Source organism: Papaver somniferum, chromosome 5, assembly GCF_003573695.1.
Source record: "Papaver somniferum cultivar HN1 chromosome 5, ASM357369v1, whole genome shotgun sequence".
NCBI lineage: Eukaryota > Viridiplantae > Streptophyta > Magnoliopsida > Ranunculales > Papaveraceae > Papaver > Papaver somniferum.
In genome coordinates, this window is record NC_039362.1 from 894,905 (window position 1) to 913,890 (window position 18,986).

Genomic DNA, 18,986 nt, shown 5'->3' on the forward strand with positions numbered 1-18,986 from the left:
AAACTCAACCGAGGGGATCAAACTTGGAGATACCAACAATCGAAGTTGATCCTCTACACCCTTAATACACAGTAGATGAAGGGGGAACCATGGCCGTAGGGGTACAAGCCGGAACTCCCAATCAGGGATCTAACCAGTCCCATCGACTGATGGTAGAGCTCGAAGAATTGAAAAAGATCCAGTAGGTCTACGCAGATGCCGTAGCTCGGCTGGCCAGAGAGAACCAAGACTTAAAAGATCGGATTGCCCAAAGCACGAAGACCAGCCAACAACTGGATGAAGCAAATTATAAGGAACCACAGCCTAATCGAGACCGAAGAATCATCCTACAAAACACCGCTAGGGGAAGCAGTGCATCTGATCCGGATTATGCCGCCGAAGACTCGGATAATTATGACAGTGAAGACCTAATAAAGAAACGCTCAACTGAGCATGAGAACATGGGACATTACCGCGCGATGGATAAGCTGCGTGCTGAGATGATGACTGAGATCAGGCAGTTAAAATCCAGACAAGGCGGAGGAAGGCTTGAAGAGGTGATGAAATATGCTAACTCCACGCCCTAACTCATCGCCTGGAAAATACCCCCATTCTGCTGAAGTTCCCTGTCCCAACTTTTGAATGCTATGACGGATCCAGTGATCCCGTGGCACATATTCGGTATTATAATCGTATCTTAGCCCGATGGAGTCAAAACGACGCCGTCCTATGTAGGTATTTCCCATCAAGTCTGAAGGGATCGGCTTTGCTTTGGTTTGACAACCTGCCACATGATTCCATCAACTCCTACGATCAACTCGCAGAGAAATTCTTGAGAACCTACATGTACAACAAAGCTGTCAACACCGGAATGAATAAACTTTTTTCACTGGCAATTGGTTACAAGGAGAACACAAGGGAATACACTAACAGAATTGACGACACTCTTCAAACTCCTCAGTGATGGTAATTTAAGGAATTTAACACAAAAGAAAAACGAGATGTGTGTTGAATGGTTACTCACATGATACTTTTCGTCGATTGTCACATGCTTATACGGATTCCACTCTGAATCTTATATTTTCTTTTGCATTTGGAGATGCATCCTCTCCATGTACCTGTAGAATCACGTAAAATAAGAGCAATACCTGTTAGTTTTGTATTTGGATCATAAGAAGCATCACAATTGACTTTAAAGAAAGGAGACACAGGGGATTCCAATTTCTTTCTATAGTCATAAGGGAAGACTGTGAATTATTGTGGTTGTGGTTTCTGTTATTGAGATTCTCTAACTATGAGGAAAAACTCAATGTTTTTTTATCTACTGATTGTGGTTCAACCTTCAAGTTCTGAAAGTTTACGTTGCATCTTGTATTCTATATGGTCCAAGAGACCCCCATTGCCAAAAGAAGCCAGTTACTGGACATGTTTTGCTGCTGAGTTTACCGCATCCAACTTTCAAACATAGACCTTATGTTATTATAAATTCCAGATAAAACAATCAAGCCTCGTGGAATGAGCATCCAAACTTCCCTTGCAAAATGGCATGAAAAAAGCACATGCATCATGCTTTCATCATGTTGGTTGCAGAGAGGACATTGTCTATTGATGTAATGACGATTCCTTGATAGCCTTTCCGTAGTTGGCAAGATGTCTAATAATCTTTTCCAAAAGAAGTGCTTTATCCTTGCCATATATCGATGCTCCAGAAATCCTTCCATCGAATATTGGTTCCTTCTATGGTAAGAGATACTTGCATGGTGCCTAAACTGAGTTCATGCAGTTTTTTATAGGCATATTTGACAGTAAATTTCCCATTTTTAGTTAGTTTCCAAACTAACTTATCTTCTGAAGTATTAGGTATTCTCATTCCTAGTATATAGTCAGTTGTTTGTGCATCAAACAAATATCGAACAAGATCAGAATTCCATTGTTGTCTTTCATGAAGTATGAGCTCTTGAACCCAAATATAGGTCTCACTATATGTAACTCCTTCTTTTGGTATTGGAGGATGATCAAGTCCCACCACCCAGATATCCAGCCAAATTTTAATTCTTGTTCCCTTTACCAACCACCACTGACTGTTTTGTTTGATGAAATTAATTTGTTTCTGAATTCCAATCCAGGCCCATGAACAGTTTGATATCCTATTAGCATGAAGAAGACTGGTGCAAGGGAAGTATTTAGCCTGAATTGCTTTTCCTCAATGTGCATCTGTGTTAGTGCAAACTCTCCACGCTGCTCGTACCAAAAGTGCTTGATTGAATATCTTCAAATTTATAAAACCCTGGCCACCACAATTCTTAAGTAGAGCTAAGTTTTTCCAGGAAGTAACATATGTTCCCCTTTTTTCTTCAAACCCCCTCCATAAATCTCTTTGAGGTGCTTTAATCTTATTGAGAATATCAACAGGAATTTGAAAGAAACTCATTGAGTAAGTAGGTATTGTATTAGTGACATTTTTAACCATTAAAGACTTACCACACTGTGACATAGTTTTACCATCCCAAGCAGTGAGACGATTGTTAACTCTGTCTAGTAAGTGCGAAGAACTCTCTTTTTTGTTTTTTCCAATGATAAGAGATGTCCCCAAGTATCTTTCATCTGAATTCATTTTTGACACTTTCAATCTTCTTGTTAGTAGCCTGCAAAATCTTTGAGGCATTTGAGCATTGAAATGTACACTAGATTTGTTGAAGTTTACCATCTGTCCTGATGCAGCACCAAAATCCTTGATAATCTTAAAGACATTGTTTATATTATGCAAGTCAGCCTTGAAGAATAACAAACAATCTCCGCGAAGAATAAATGTGAAATAGAAGGAGTTGTAGGGGCTATCTTTATTCCTTCAATGTGAGGCCAGCAATTTCTACTCAAATTATATATACAATACTGCGGGATCCTTATTTGGTATTTGTGAATTCTGTTGTTGCAATGCTGCAAAAATACAAGTTTCACAAAATTTTGCACTGAGCTTATCTTGTCTTAGGGGACTAATTGGTGGCTGTGAATTCAGCAACCTCTCCAGTAACAAGAAAATGAAAAATACAGTAATGACGCTTTCCAACAATCGAATAAAAGATAACAAAAATAAAGGAAATTACTAATAAAAATGTTCATATGCTATGCATGCATGGTAGGATGTGTAGTTGCGGAAAATCCCACAACTACACCCATTGTAATGATAATAAAAGAAAGTCTAAGTCATTTGAATCAACTCGAACATTAATGACACTAATATGATCTTCATAAACAATTTCTATTGAGTATATGATATTCTTGCATGAAATTCAAAGTGATCTTTCATACAACAATGGAGAGATATAATATGAAAATATATTACAAAGCTTATTCCTCTCTTGTTGGTTTCTCTACTTACTCACTGAACTCTCTCCCCTCTCTCTTTACCATTTAAATACTTATATAGACAGATATGTTAGTAGAAGACAACCATGTTCACGTGTAAGATTCCTGACTGAGCTAGGGATTCTCTTCTCAGTTTGTCTTATTTGTCGGGCTTCTGAGAGATATCCCTGTCTTATCGCACTGCTGCTTTCTTCTTCGCATCCCTTCTAGTTGTCTCCTTGTTCCTATCGTGTCTCTATTCTTCTTGCTCTTCTTCCTTGCTCGCATGATCGTCCTTCTCCATGCTTATTAGTAACCATTGTCTTTTCGTGCTTAAGGCGGTTTATGATAAAGCGAGGTTATAATTATGTCCTGTGTGATATTTCTCCCCTACATTTTGCCTCTTTTCTCTTGAGATTGCTTGAAGAGTGATCTTAAGAGAAAATACTTCGTAATGTCGTTCTCGCGCAGGTAGAAGAATATGAGAATTTTTAGTCAAACTTAGTATCGATTCTACCGTTATATCTTCTTTACTCTCATTCAATATACTCCCGTACTTTCCGGCATGGCCATTACGTGTCATTTTCTTTGTGGTGTTCTTAATTGTTTTAATTTCCTTGAATAAATACCCCTAGGAAGATGAGCATCTTTCATCTTCCTCTCATGTTCTTCTAGTTTTAGGGCTTTCATGGCAGTTCATGATATCTCTCTTCTTGCTTCCCTTGCCTCAGTTCTTTATGTTTCCTGTCTTATTTTATTTCTTGCTTGCAGGAGAAGCAAAGAGATATGGAGTCGTACCCAGTCGTTGCGCGAATTTCAAGAGGAGTACATAGCACTTGAGGAGAAGCAAAGAGATATGGAGTCGTACCCATTCGCAATACCTGATGCGAAAGGTGGAAATGCAAGTTTACTCCTAAGACTGAAAAATGTTGTTGCGAGTTCGTCGCAGGGAAATCAAGGAAGGAACATTGCAGAAATGGAACAAAAGTTAATAGCCATGGATAATGCAGATCAAGCAGAATTTGACAAAGAGTATAGAGACAGACAATTTCAAAATCATGGAGGTAGTAATAAGATTCAAAGAATGGATAATCCACCAGAAAGTTCAGGAGGTCAACAACCATATTATAATAAAAGACAAGGAACTGGAAAGATAGTATGGGAACATATAAACCTGCCAAAACTGAACACTACAGTAGATAAAGTATGGGAAGCTGTCATTCTAATGGAAGAAATCCCAGAACCACATAATGTAGGAGATGAACCGCCACCAAGGAGGGGGGAGCAGAGAATTTTGTGTATATCATCGCTTTCATGGTCACACAACAAGTAATTCCAGAAATGTGAGGAAAATCATATTGCGAATGATTGAACAAGGAAAATTGGATCATTTCTTATCACATCAACCAAAGAATTTACCACCACTACCACCGGGAGGAAATGTATATGCAAAGGAGAAAGGAAAGAATACATTTGTAATTGAAGTAGGCGCGAAAGCGAAGAACCTATATTGTAATACAATTTTACATTCATTCAGAAGCATAGAAGACTTCCATGACACTGTCTTAAGTAGGGTGTATGCGAGAGATGCTGACGGAAGAGAAATTCTCAATCTTGCGAAAGTATCACCATTGAAGGATTGGAAAAAACAGACTATCTCATTTAGTGCGGAAGAAACACCAGGATGAGGGGAATCACATGAATGTCCATTAGTAGTGAGATTAGGAATTAATCCGAAAGCAAAGGTAGAAGATGATGAGGAAGATGAAGCAAATACTTGGGGAATAAATAGAATACTTATAGATCCCGGAAGCTCTGTCGACATTCTCTTTTATCCTACATACAAAACCATGGGTGGAAGGGACGAAGAATTGATTCCTTCAACATATAAAATTTAAGGCTTCAATGGCGTTGCGAACAAGCCAAAAGGCGAGGTGACAATGAAGATTATTCTTCAGAATATGCCAACATAAATTGTATTCTTTGTTGTGGATGTCAAATCACCCTATAACGCTCTGATTGGAAGACCATGGCTGCACAGTATCTTGGGTGTGGCTTCGACATTTCACCAGTGCATAAAATTTCTTTTACCTCAGGGTATTGGTATTATAAGAGGAGATACAATTGAAAGTAGAAATTGTCAAGAAATTGACATTGATAAGTGCGAAGAAAGAGAGAGTAAGCGAAGACATTGGAAAAAGCATGCTGCAGATAGTCAAAGAGCTGAGAGGTTAATGGTGGACGCAGTATAGTTGAGAGTTGGACAAACAGATAAGCAGAATATTGAAGCAGGGTTTTCTGCGAATAATGATACTAAACGAACCAGAAATATTACTTCTACTGAAGGAGGAAGAATGCAGAGGAAGAAGTTGTGTTCTCAAGACAAAAATAAAGGGTGCGATGGTAATCGCACAAAGGAGATTGAAAGGGTTATGCGAAACAATATTTTGAAAAGTATTTGCGAGCTTAAGGAGATACAAAAAATGAAGGGGATAAGTGAGTAATATGTGGAATGCACATGTCTTTATTTATGAGAAACACGTTAATAAGAAGTCTATGTACTAGAGTTGTATAAACTCAAAATTTGAAAATGGAATGACAAATTCTAGTTTGATGAAGTGATACCGTGTCAAGAAAAGAAAAATTAAAATCTTTATAATAAAACCTTAATAAAAGGCACCAGAAATGATAATTTTTATCAATATAGACTAGGAATCTGAATGTATCGTGCAACCTAGTTCGCATACATGCAAAAGGAAAAAAGTAAGACCTATTGAACGTCATAGTCGGAGAAACCTAAAAAGCATGACTCAAGGGAAAGCTATACCGACCCTGGAACTTGAGTCATGGAGATTTGGGGTGAGAATAAACAAAAATTCCCATCCTAGAGAGGTACCTTAAATTTTCAGTCTAAGATAATAATCTTAGATTGAGAGACTAAGGTGAGAAAGTATCTCCTAAGGAGTGCAGGATCAGGGAGCCGAGGTACACGGTTGAGTCAAGAGTGCCCGGGGCGTCTGGAGCGTACTTTGCCACTCTTGACAAGTCCTGACTATGATGCACTCAGTCCGAAGATACCCCACTTAGGGTGCGGTCTCGCAACCATGAACCTCATCGGTAGTGGGATGTGATACTGCGAAATAACTGGTTGTTGGATTACCGGATAGGAAAAGCCATAACCTTAACCCGGTAGAGGTAAGCTTCCTTGAAGGGGAAACCAGGGGGAAGATAAGGACGGAACCCTACATTAGAGAGCTGAATTGTGTCAAAAGACGTAAATGTCATGAGGATTTTTACTCAAGGGAGTATTAAGACTTGTCATATTTATGCGATAAAACCTAAAGAGGTAATAATACAAGAAAAAAAAAACGAAATCAATGGGTCGATACACTTCAGTGTAAAGACCTCCTGCGATCTTGTCGCACATAATTAAGGCAAGATAAGACCTTTACATAGGAAGGAAAAATAAGACCTTGAGAGAAACATAAAATTTTAAACTAATTTTGTTTTGCATGAACTCGCAAAGAAAAAAGAGTACTGGGAAGTATTCGCACCAAATGCATGAAGAACTATAAAATAAACTACTCATACTAAGTCTATCAAGATGTGTCAATTAACAGAGGCAAGAATGGGAATGCAAAGGGAATGTTATTTGACCCATTTGATAGACTCGTATACATGCGAGAGAATGATATTTTGGACGCGAATGAGAACAAAGGGAATTTATATTCAAGGAGTGAAAATTTATGCTCAAAAGGTGCATGTTTTTAAGATTACATGAAAATATTCAGGAGGCAAAGAATTTACAACAAATGAAAATGATTAATCTTCATTTTCTTCGTCTCGCTCAGCCTCAGAACCGCTTATTTCTTCTTCAGATTCTTCATCTTCTCCCTCACTGTCCGAAATATCAGAAATATGTTCATTGTCAGGGATTTCTGGAAATTTATACTTTGTAAGAGGAATGTTATTCTCAGCGCAGACTTTCTTAACAGCAACTTCGCGAGCACGATTAGCATCATTACTATTTTTTGAAACCATGATGGTGAAATTCTTCTTCAATTGCCGGTACTTGGATAAGCTAAGCGAGTTTAGGACACATAAAAAAAAAAAAAAAGATGTTATTTTCAAAGAAAAGACAAGTATTAAAATAACAACATTTGACCTTCATAGTTGGAAACAATGTCTTTAACCAGTGCGGAATGTTCAGCTTTAAGACTCACATTTATAGCTAAATCCTTTATAGCATCATTTAGAACCCTAACAACCTAACTAAATTCAGCTTCGCTTTCTATGAGAAGCTGATAGCGATTTAAATTTCTTTCTTCGACAAGTATGTTCTTTTTCCTCAAAGCTAAATTATGTTCTTTTTGAACCTCAATAATAGATTCTTGGAATTTTTCTAGTGCTTTCGCGCCCTTAAGAGAAATCTCATCTTTCTCATTAATAAGCTTATTCTTCTTCGTTTCTAAAAATTCAATTTTTTCTTGGCTCTCATGAAGACGATGTTTAAAGTTATTAAATGAAGTCAATAAATATCTATGGCTTTTTCAAAGAGCAGCATATTTCAGTCTTAATTCTTCCGAACTCAGGTTTTCAAATCCTTGGTTGGGATAGTTATTTAAAGAAGAGATAAGATGTTCTAAAAGGGTTTCATCATCAGGGAGATTGGCAGCCTCATCCGAAAGATTATAAAGGTCTGCGAATATAAAAAAATAAGAAATCCAAATTATCGCATATAAATAGAAGAACAAGGAAAGTAAAGGCTACATACCAATGAGTTCATCATTTCTTTCTCGGGCTCTGCGAGTCAACTCATTATTGGTCGAATTACCAGTTTTAAGCTTAGCATTTTCTTTCTCAAGCTTAATAATTCTCCTTTGGTATTCTGAGGAAATTACATAAGATAAACGGGCTCCCTGCGAGAACGAAAGGAAGTATTACAGTTAGGAATAAAGCAAGACTGAAGAAAAAACAAAAGGTAAAGTTGCAAATATTACCAAAGAGCCGATTGTGAATTAGAGGTTTGGATTTATCGCAGAGGAAGCTCCACAAAGAGATGGATCATCTAAAGTAGGAGCATCACATATTTTAGAGACCATTCTAAAGGCACGATTAAATTCTTCATTTTCAACAACAATCAAAAGATCTCTAGAAAAAAGATTGGATCTTTCAAAGAAGAGTAAACTGATGAATCCTCAGGAGCAAGAATGTCGTCCTCACTAGACTCCGAACTTGAAGAAGAATCGTATCTTTTACGCTTCCTGGAGAGATCATCTATTAAAGATGTCGTTTTTGACGAAGACATATATGTAGGCCTTTTAGGAATATTTTTACCTTTACCTAAAGTCTTATCACACAAAGGTTTCACCTACACGAATAATTAAGATAAGAAACAGAGGCAACAATATTGTTAAAGTTAAACAAAATGTGTCTTACTTTATTATTCTGCGAAGCTGATGAATTGTGTGAAGTCTTGGCCCTCTTAGCAGCCTGCAAATAAAAAAAATGGGAAAATAAAAAATTGTAAGGAAATTATGCGAGATTGAGAACATTTATGCAAAGCCCCCATACCACTTTCTTTGTCTCAGCTTCGGAAAGTAAAAATTTCCAAGGTTGGTAAGAAGAAAAATTTTCGGGAAGAGGAATATAAGAGCCATCCTCAGCTTTACCAGAAATATAAGGACCCTGTAGAATGATAGGTAAATTAAGCCAGCTTGAGTCATTAGATCTGGGAGAAGAACTGTTAGATTTGTCATTCCAATCAACATCTCGCATGATCTTATTATCTTCAGCAATACCATCTTTTCTTCTTAAGCGAACGACCCATTTAGTTGAATTGCTTTTCATAATTGCAGCATAGTAATTTTTGAAGAAGTTATCAAGAGTATATTCGGTAGAATCAGTGACCTTATCACGATGCGATTCATTTCGCACCTCATAAGGATAAGAGGTCTCTAAACCAGCTGCACGACGAGAATATTCCAAAGTTATTCTGATCGCATCACCACTTAGTTGGAATATTCCCCGTGCGAATCGATCATCGGCAAGAATTTCATAGAATAAGGGAATTTCTGGGTTGAACAAGGGAATTGGAAGAATAGAAAGTTGTCCCAATGAAACAATAACTCTTTGATTATTCCATTGTTCGGAATTGATCAAATCAAGATTGAGTTTGGATGAATATCCAGATGATGAAGGAAGAGAAAGTGAGTAACCTCTCGAATAGAGGTCGTCCTTTAACCTGTTGAATTCTGTCTCCATCTTCTTACCAGCAGGAGCCATTTTTAGAACGGGAATGAAGCTGAGTAAAAGAAGTAAATTATTTGGTGAAATAGGTTTTAGTTTTGACAAAATCAAGATCAGTGAAAGTAGTAGCAGAGAAGATGAAACAAGAAAATAGAAAGAAGAAGACGAAAGAAGATATATAAGGAAAAGTTAGTCCCATTTTTCGAGATTCCATTTCATTAATGCGAGGAATGAACGGATAAAAACAGGCGGTTAAAAGGACATGTCAGATAACAAGTGGTTAAAAACACACGCGTAATTATTGAAAACTAGAATTCTGGAGGAATGTCGGCAAGATATAATACGAAAAGATACATACATGCGATATTATAGGATGGAAATTTCTCATATCGCTCACTTCACAATGTAAGAGAAATGAGAAGAGGCAAAATGTAGGAATGAAATATCGCACATATCAATAACTCTGCGAAATAAGGATTATATGATGTAAGCGAGGGTTATCGCACATGGCAAAATTGAGGTGACGTATTGGATGATGGCAGCAAAGTCACGAGTAAAGTGTGATGATCTATGCGAAGTATAAGTTGTGCGAGAATGAGTGAGTATACATGAGAAAATGTAATGCACAGTGATTCCGAAAATAATGGGTCTCTTAGCCGTCATCCACTATGAGGAATCTTATATAAAGGAAAGAAGTCATCACATAGAGGGAGAGATCTTTTAGTGTGTGTTAGACAAGAAACTAAGAGATAGAAAGTTTATTTAGAGAACAAGTAAAGTCATTGTAATCCTTTGTATCCAATTAAAACCTTGATAATTAATAAAAGAATTCATTATGATTACTTAGGTTATTGTTTAGATACATTAGGGTGTGGTTGTAGGTTTTCCTGCAACTATACAGACGAAAGGACCTTCAAGAATTAAGGGATACTTCAAAGCTTCATTACTCGAATGGCGAAGATATTGGTTGGTTTTGTTTGGTAAAAAATATAATTTAAGTAAAAGTATTTTCTTTTCCTTGGCGAGTTTGGCTCGACTAAATCAAATACTCCGCCAAATTGTCTCGATCAAGAAATCGTTGAAAGTATTGCTCCAATAAAGAGTCGGCAGAATAGTCTTTGGGATCGTAATTCTCGGCTTCCACAAACTCGTTGAGAAGGAGAATGATGTTACCACATGTGAAGATTATAATGAAGAGAAGCTGCCAGAAAATTTGGAAGATGACCCTGAAGTAGATACATGTGAAGATTCTAAAGAAGAGTCTGAATATGAGACAGACAATGACGCCTTGGATGTCGCAAAGGTAAAGTCAGTTGAAGAGGTCAGTCGGTGGAAACCAATGTCTAAAGAACAAAACATGGACAAACTTATGAAGTTTAGTTCATTGATTTTGTCTTCCTCGTAGAGGTAAAGAAACCGAGGTTAAGAAACTCCTTGGAGGGATTGTAGATTCTTTCCATTCCTCGAAACAAATCAAGGATTTGGGTCCTAGCACCGAGGATTTGGGTAGAGGGAAAAGAACCCCTATACCCAAGAAGAAGTTATAGGAATTGGTGTGTTTAGGCTTGTCATTGTGCTGTTGAGCAGTTATCTTCTTATCTGTTTTCATTGCATCTTGTTTGGGTCGGCTTTTGCCTTCTCTTGTTGCACTTAGTTGCCTCTCATCTTGTATTTCTCTTTTTCTTTTTCAATAAAATTTTAACCTTTTAAGTCAAAAATAAAAATAAAAATGAGAATGGCGTTACCACACTGTACTGGTACCACAACTAAGCTCAGAATCAGCTCAAGTAAGCTGAGAATAACATACTTTAGTTGAAGTGGCACATTTAACTAGGAAGCTGATTAATGTTGGATTTTGTCGTTTCTACCTACACTATTGTAGGATCAGAATCTCGCAGCTGCAACACTTCAGCGAAATTATTAACAACGTAACACAAAAATGTCGCAAAGCAATTTCAGAAACGACATAATAAACGACATCAGCTAAATCATGAGAAAAATATTATGGACTTGCGAAAATTAGGAAGTATGCGAGATTAATATTTGTAAGAGTGCGAGAATATCGCAAGCCATATCCGAAAATAAAGGACAGATTAACTGTCATCCACTATGTAATTCCCAATAAATAGCCATTCAGTTGTAAAGGAAGAGGGGCAGATCTTTTTAGAAAGAGGAATAAAAAACAATTAGGAGAGAGAAAATCAAGAGTGGTTGTTGTTCTTAATCCCTTTATCTTTTCTTGTAAGATTGTTCAAAGATTCATCAATAAAATTAAGATTGTTAATCTAAAAATGAGTTGAATGTTAATGAAATCTTTTGAGGGGTATAATGTAGGATTTCCTGCAACTACATAATGGCGCTAGAAACAGGGATTGAAGATTGTTTTAGAAAAAGTTGAAGATTAATATTGTGATTTATTAGAATTGAATGTAATTGGTGAAAAAACTTACATAATCTCTTGCAATTTGTTAGTATTGAAAGAATGGCTAGAAGGAGAAATGTATCGAAACAACCGACAACTGCTAGAAGAAGAAGTAAAAGACTTGCTGGAAGGGAGAAAAGTGAAATGGGAGAATCTACTAGAAGGATAAATAATGGATAAAACCAAGTTCAACCGCCAATTCAGCAAACACCGGTACAAAATGGAATAATAGATTATGATAGAGTGAGTGTACATACTTGGCAATCAAATCCAGCAGAAGAAGTAGAAGAAGAGCAGCAAACCAGGAACCATAGACAGGTTGAGAGAAATCAAGAAGCAGATGAAGGAATAATTCATGGAGATGAGGAAATTGGAGTGTTAGAAATGTTGAGACGAAGAATACATGAAGAAAGAAGAGCTGAGGCAGAAGAACGTGCAAATCTAACAAGGCAAAATCACGAATTGAGGATGGAAAATATGAGACTACAGAGTAGAAGATCGAGAAGTACTACAGGATCATATTCAAGATCGACTAGAAGAGAGATGAGGCGAAACTCACACACAGTTAATGCTGGAAATAATATTCGAGAAGAAATACCAAATCCTAATGAAGAACATCGCGAAGATAGAGAAAGGACTGATGATCGTTACGTTCCACAAAATGAAACTTTTGAAGATAGGCAAAATTATAGAAATCAAGAGAATGGACAACGTCAGGGACGAAATAATCAAGATGGCGAAGGGAATCGAGAGGAAGGAAGGATAATTTTACATGAGATAGAAGCTCAAAGAAATCAACAAACAATTGAAGAAGAAATTGAAAGACACTATACTGAACAAGCACGTTTAACTCGCGAACGTGAAAGATTGAGAGCGTAAATGGAAGAACAAGAGGTGCAGGAGGAGATTCTCCGGAATAATCATGACAATCGATAAAGAACGCGTACACAAAACCGGAATAACGGTAATCTCAATGAAGAGTATGATAGAGTACATAGGAGGGATGAAAGACAACGAATGGAATTGATAAGAAATGAACAAAATCATGGAAGGGAAAATGAGAGACATCATCATATGCGAATTCAAGACAGAGATGAGGAAGAGAATCGCAGGAGAAGACGAGATGAGGATGATGAAGAAGAAATGCAAAATTTCGCGAGAGAAGAAAGACATGAACGCAGAAGAAGGGAGGCGAAATTAAAAATACCAATGGATCAAAATTTAGGCGTAAATGAACAAATCTTAAAAGAATTGAAAGAAATGAGAGGAATGCTAAATAATATAAGGGAAATAGGTAGAAGACAATTAGACGAAGCTATAATAGAAGCTGCAAAAACTCCATTTACAATACGAAGCTATAGAAGAACCCAAGTAAGTAGCTTTTGACAGTCCACGGTGCTTTCTTAACTATCTCCTCTTGTTCCTTGTCCGTGCTGAACTTGAAAACGAAAAGGTTAGGACCCATAACTTTGGTTTCTCTGTTCTCGTATTTTTTCCAAATAGCATTAATATCTTCTAGAACTTCTCTGATCTCCAGAACTTGAGGGAAAAGGATTTTACCCAACACACTTTTAGACCATTCATCAGCAGCTTTGTTAACCACTTGAGCAGATCCAAGGGTTCTTCTTTGGGGTTTAACAACCCCGATATTGGTATGTTGCATTTGAGTAGAGATACTGGAGACCTGAGGTTGAGAGTTAGTCTCCATAACAAGGAACTGAAACTTGAACTGAAAAGTTTGTGAAGAGGTAAGATGCTCTGAATGATAAGGTCTTTGGTGTGGATGAAGAGACGATGGGAGAATGTAATTTATAGTGGAAATAGGATTATCATGAATCCCCAAAATTGCATTTACAAAGATATTTTTTAACCAAGAATAGTTAAGAGATAAAGGAAAATGCAGATTTTTAGGAGGATTTTTCAGCCATATCACTAACGGATTATAAGGTAATTTCTTGCAGCTAAATTTAGGCCGAGAATATCTGTGAGAGCTGTAATCTATTAACTGCATTGAATATTTCTCGAGATAGCTGTATTCTTGTAATGGAGAGGGGGAAAAATTCAAATTTTGAATTTCTGAAAATGGATCTAGGATTCCTGAAACTGGATCTTGAAACTGATTGAACAACTTAATTGTTGATGGAAAAACTTTATCAATATTACAACTAAATTGATAGGAGACAACTCTGAGCAACTTTATAGACACCATCTTGGAGGTGATGGAGGACACCACTATTGGAAAACGTACTACTGCCTTAGAATATACCGCTGCTACCATTGAAACATGAACTAGTATTGAGGAGGAAACCACCACTGGATCAAACAGGACTATTTAGATTTGTAACTGATTAAAAAACATGGTTACTGCTTCATGAGGTCAGTTATCTATGAAAACACATAACAAGAAGAAAGATTAATAGGGTGAGTATAAAGAACAAGAAAAGGAAGAAAAGAGGAAAACAAGTAAAATCAAAGATAAATATGAAATGAAGAAATCTATGAAAAGAAAAAAGAAATTAAATCAGAGAAAGTCAAAGATAAATAAGAAGTGAAGAAATCATAGCCTTCTCTAGAAATCATAGCCTTCTCCAAGGAAGGAAATCAAATGTGAAAGTGGAGACTTGGTTTTTTATGATTAACTTTTTATTATGCATAATATGTCAGACTCTCAAATGGTTAATCTAGCTTCCATGTACTTAGAAGGAAAGGCTGATACCTGGTTTCAAGATTATCAGATTGGTCAACAGGTTGTAGCATGGGAAGATTTCCTTAGAGATACCTATTTACATTTTCAAGAGATTGGTCATGATGATGTTGTAGGGGAGTTTAACAAGCTCTGCCAAATTGGTTCTGTCCTTGATTACCCGAAAATATTTGAAAAGTTGAAGGCCTTGATGTTAGACAAAAACCCTCACCTCACTGAAGAATATTTCACTTCTAGTTTCATTAGTGTCCTTAAGGATGAGCTTAGACTGCATATTCAAATGTTTTCACCTAAGACACTTACTAATGTTGTCTACTTAGACAGAATGCAAGAGACACTCATTGAGAATGCAGCTAAGAAAAATAAATACCCATACAAACCCCCACCACTATATGTTTCAAACAACTATTCCCAAAGAAATACTACTTCTCGAGTCACAAGTCCAAAAACTTGCACCAAAAATTTTTCACCTTCTACTACAAGTTCTCCACCACCCATCAAAAGACTATCTTATGAAGATATGAGAAAGCGCAGAGAGAAAGGTCTCTATTATAACTGTGATGAAGTATTTCAAGCAGGATATAAGTGCATCAAACAACATATTTATATGGTAGCTGCTGATGATGAAGAGTCAACACAATCTGGAGAAGATTCTCCTCTTGAAACTCCATTATCTCCCAATCAAGAAGAGGAAGTTGACATTTCAGTACATGCTTTAGCTGGAAATGTCTCCCACAACACTATTCGGATAGAAGGAGCAGCTAGGAAGCGTCCTTGACCATCCCGATTGACAGTGGAAGTACACACAGTTTTTGAGACCCAACAGCAGCGACAAGATGTGGTGGATGTGTAGTTCCTAAAGCCTCATCATTGGTAGCAGTAGCTAATGGAAACAAAATGGTTAGTGATGCTAAGTTTTCATCCTTCAATTAGCAGATGCAAGGGCACGACTTTCAATTTGATATGCGGATCTTAACCTTAGGAGGATATGACATGGTTCTAGGAGTGAACTGGATGCGAGGAATGAGTCCAATGATTTTCGACTTCAACAAACTTGCTGTGGAGTTCACCAAAGAGGGACAAAACATCAAGATTCAAGGTAAACACCTACATCTCAACTTTCTATGATGATTGGCAAAGCTTTACATAAGTTGATTAAGAAAAACAAAAGTGGGATGGTAGGTAGGTTGTTTGCTATTATTGCTTTTAAAGAACAATCCATGATACCTGCACCCATTTTACCCTTACTAAAAAATATGACTCAGTTTTTCAAGAACCCAAAACACTTCCACCATCTAAGGCACATGATCACCATATTCCCTTAAAACCACTCAATACACCACCAAATCAAAGGCCCTATCGAATTCCCTATATTCAGAAGGAGGTAGTTGAGAAGCTAGTGCAAGAGATGCTTAAATATGGAGTGATATAACCTAGTCGAAGTCCTTTTTCTTCTCCAATACTGCTTATTAAGAAGAAGGATGGCAGTTGGCGTTTCTTCATAGATTACAGAAAGTTGAATGAAGCTATTGTCAAGGACAAATACCCCATTCCCATTATAAGAGCAAGTCTTATGGTGGAATCCAACCTATTCCAAGTGTGGAAAAATAATGGAATGTCAAGTCTAATGGCTTCCAAGTTGGGGTTTTCCACAGAAAATCCAAATAAGGTTCCACCGTCTCGTGGAAGGGTTCGTGGAATCCATCTGAACGCCAATAAGAATAGTGTTAAACGATATTCTTAATAGCACTAAGAAAACTCTATTAAGAATAGCGTTTTTTTTTTGTCCGTAAATTTAGGATGAATTGTTGAAATCTAACGGCTGAGAAAAAAATGTTATTCTTAATAGCGTTTTCACTATTCCACCACTACACTTGCACTTCCATCCACGGTTCCAAATGCTGAGGTGGCGTGGAAGATGGAAGATGGAACTCTTCCACCATAAGACTTGCTCTAAAAAAAGTATTGGATGAGCTATTTGGTTCAAAGGTGTTCCCTAAGATAGATTTAAGTACATGATATCACCTAATTCGAGTTTTTCCTCCTGATACATACAAGATTGCTTTTAAGACACATCAAGGGCATTATGAGTTCATGGTAATTCCATTTGTCTTAACCAATCCCCCATCCTCTTTCCAAGCTTTAATGAATGATGTTTTTCAACCGCATTTGAGGAAATTCGTATTGGTGTTCTTCGACGACATATTATTGTACAAACCTGACATGGAATCCCATTTAGGGCATATAGAGATCACTCTCAAGACTCTACAACAACACACACTATTTTCCAAACTTAGTAAATGTACCTTTGGACAATCTAAAGTGGAGTATCTTGGACATATCATCACTGGAGAAGGAGTCACAGATGACCCAGCCAAGATTGCATGTATGCTCAAACGTCGAGTACCCACCAATTTGAAGGAACTTAGAGGATTCCTAGGCCTTACTGGATACTATAGAAAATTTGTTCAAGGGTATGCAATTATATGTAGGCCTCTGACAGAATTGCTAATGAAGGATAACTTCCATTGGAATGCTGCTGCTCAGACTGCATTTGAAGCCCTCAAGCAAGTTGTCACCACAACCCCAGTGCTAGTACTGCATGATTCCACTCTACCATTTGAAGTAGAGACTGATGCATGTGATACAGGAGTAGGAGCAGTCTTAATGCAGAACAAGAGGCCAATTGCGTACTTCAGCAAAGGCATGGGTACAAGGTTCCTTTCAATGTCCACCTATGAGAAGGAGATACTTGCTATAGTGATGGCAATTACAAAATAGAGGCATTACTTAATGGGGAATCATTTTACTATTTACACAGACCATCAAAGTCTGAAATACTTCATGGAGAAGAGACTTCACACTATGGTGCAGCAAAAATGGCTTTCCAAGCTGTTAGGCTATGATAATGCTGTTGTTTACAAGAGAGGAATTGAGAATAAAGTTGTTGATGCATTTTCCAGAGTTCCTCCAACTTCCTCACCTCAATGTCAGCTCATCTCTCAACTGCGACCTACTTGGTTTAGTGAAGTGCAAGGTAGCTACAATTCAGATAATTTGGCTTCTGAACTGATTCCACCGCTAACAATCTCTCCTTCCAGCTGAAGCCCTTACACCCTTCTACAAGGAATTCTGAGGTACAAGAATAGGGTGTACATTTGTTCAACTGGGACAATGAGACAGCAAGTAATGGCTGCAGTTCATTCATCATCTGTGGGTGGACACTCAGGAACTCAAGCAGGCTACCAAAGAGAAAAGGATTATTTCCACTAGGTAGGAATGAAAAAAGACTTACTGCAGTATATCAAAGAGTGTGACATCTTCCAGCAACACAAAGTTTCACATACTTCTCCAAGGGGATTGCTGCAACCATTACCAATACCTGAACAAGCATGGAAAGACATTTCTATGGACTTTATCACTGGGATTCCAAAGTCAGAAGGCAGAGAGGTCATAATGGTGGTGGTGGATAGGTTAACCAAGTAAAGCCACTTCCTACCACTCAGCCATCCATTCACAGCTGCATCTGTAGCAAAGGTATTTCTTGACAACATTTTCAAATTGCATGGCTTACCTGCTACAATAGTGTCAGATAGAGATAGTATATTCCTCAACAATTTCTGGAAGGATTTGTTTACTAGAATGGGTACAACATTACACATGAGCTCTGCTTACCATCCACAAACAGATGGGCAGACTGAGGGAGTCAATGCATGTCTAGAATCTTATTTAAGATGCATGACTAGCTACAGACCTACCAAATGGGTTAGCTGGCTATCTTTGGATGTATGGTGGTTTAATTATATTTATCACACAAACCTTAAGATTACTCCATTCCAAGATATTTATGGTTACAGTCCAAAAAAATTTGGTCTCTTCTCTCACCAACCATCCTCCAAAGCATATGTGGAAGATTATTTACCAAAAAGACAGGCAATGGGGGTTATACTCAAATCCACTCTTGAGGATGCACAATATAGAATCAAATAACAGGATGATAAGATGAGGACTAAGAGGGAATTCTAGGTTGGTGACTGGGTTTATTTGAGGCTACAACCTTACAGGAAGACATCTGTGCAACTAAGGAGGAGCTTAAAGCTATCTTCCAAATTTTTTGGTCCCTATCAAGTTACTTCCATAATGGGTAAGGTGGCCTACAAGATCTGTCTTCCTGATACTTCAAGGATTCACCAAGTGTTCCATGTGTCACAATTGAAGCCAAAGATTGGAACCAGGGACGGCTTTGAAGGGTGGAAAGGTGTGCTCCCGCACAAGGCGTCCCAAAAA

The 18,986-nt window shown here is 37.5% G+C and overlaps 1 protein-coding gene across 1 annotated transcript; it reads left to right on the forward strand.

Moving 5' to 3' along the window:
• The first annotated feature begins 16,922 nt into the window (after window positions 1–16,922).
• On the forward strand, window positions 16,923–17,480 carry LOC113277156 (uncharacterized mitochondrial protein AtMg00860-like). The gene has a single exon (XM_026526320.1). It carries the CDS (start codon window positions 16,923–16,925, stop codon window positions 17,478–17,480), a length of 558 nt encoding a protein of 185 aa, XP_026382105.1.
• The last annotated feature ends 1,506 nt before the right edge of the window (window positions 17,481–18,986 follow it).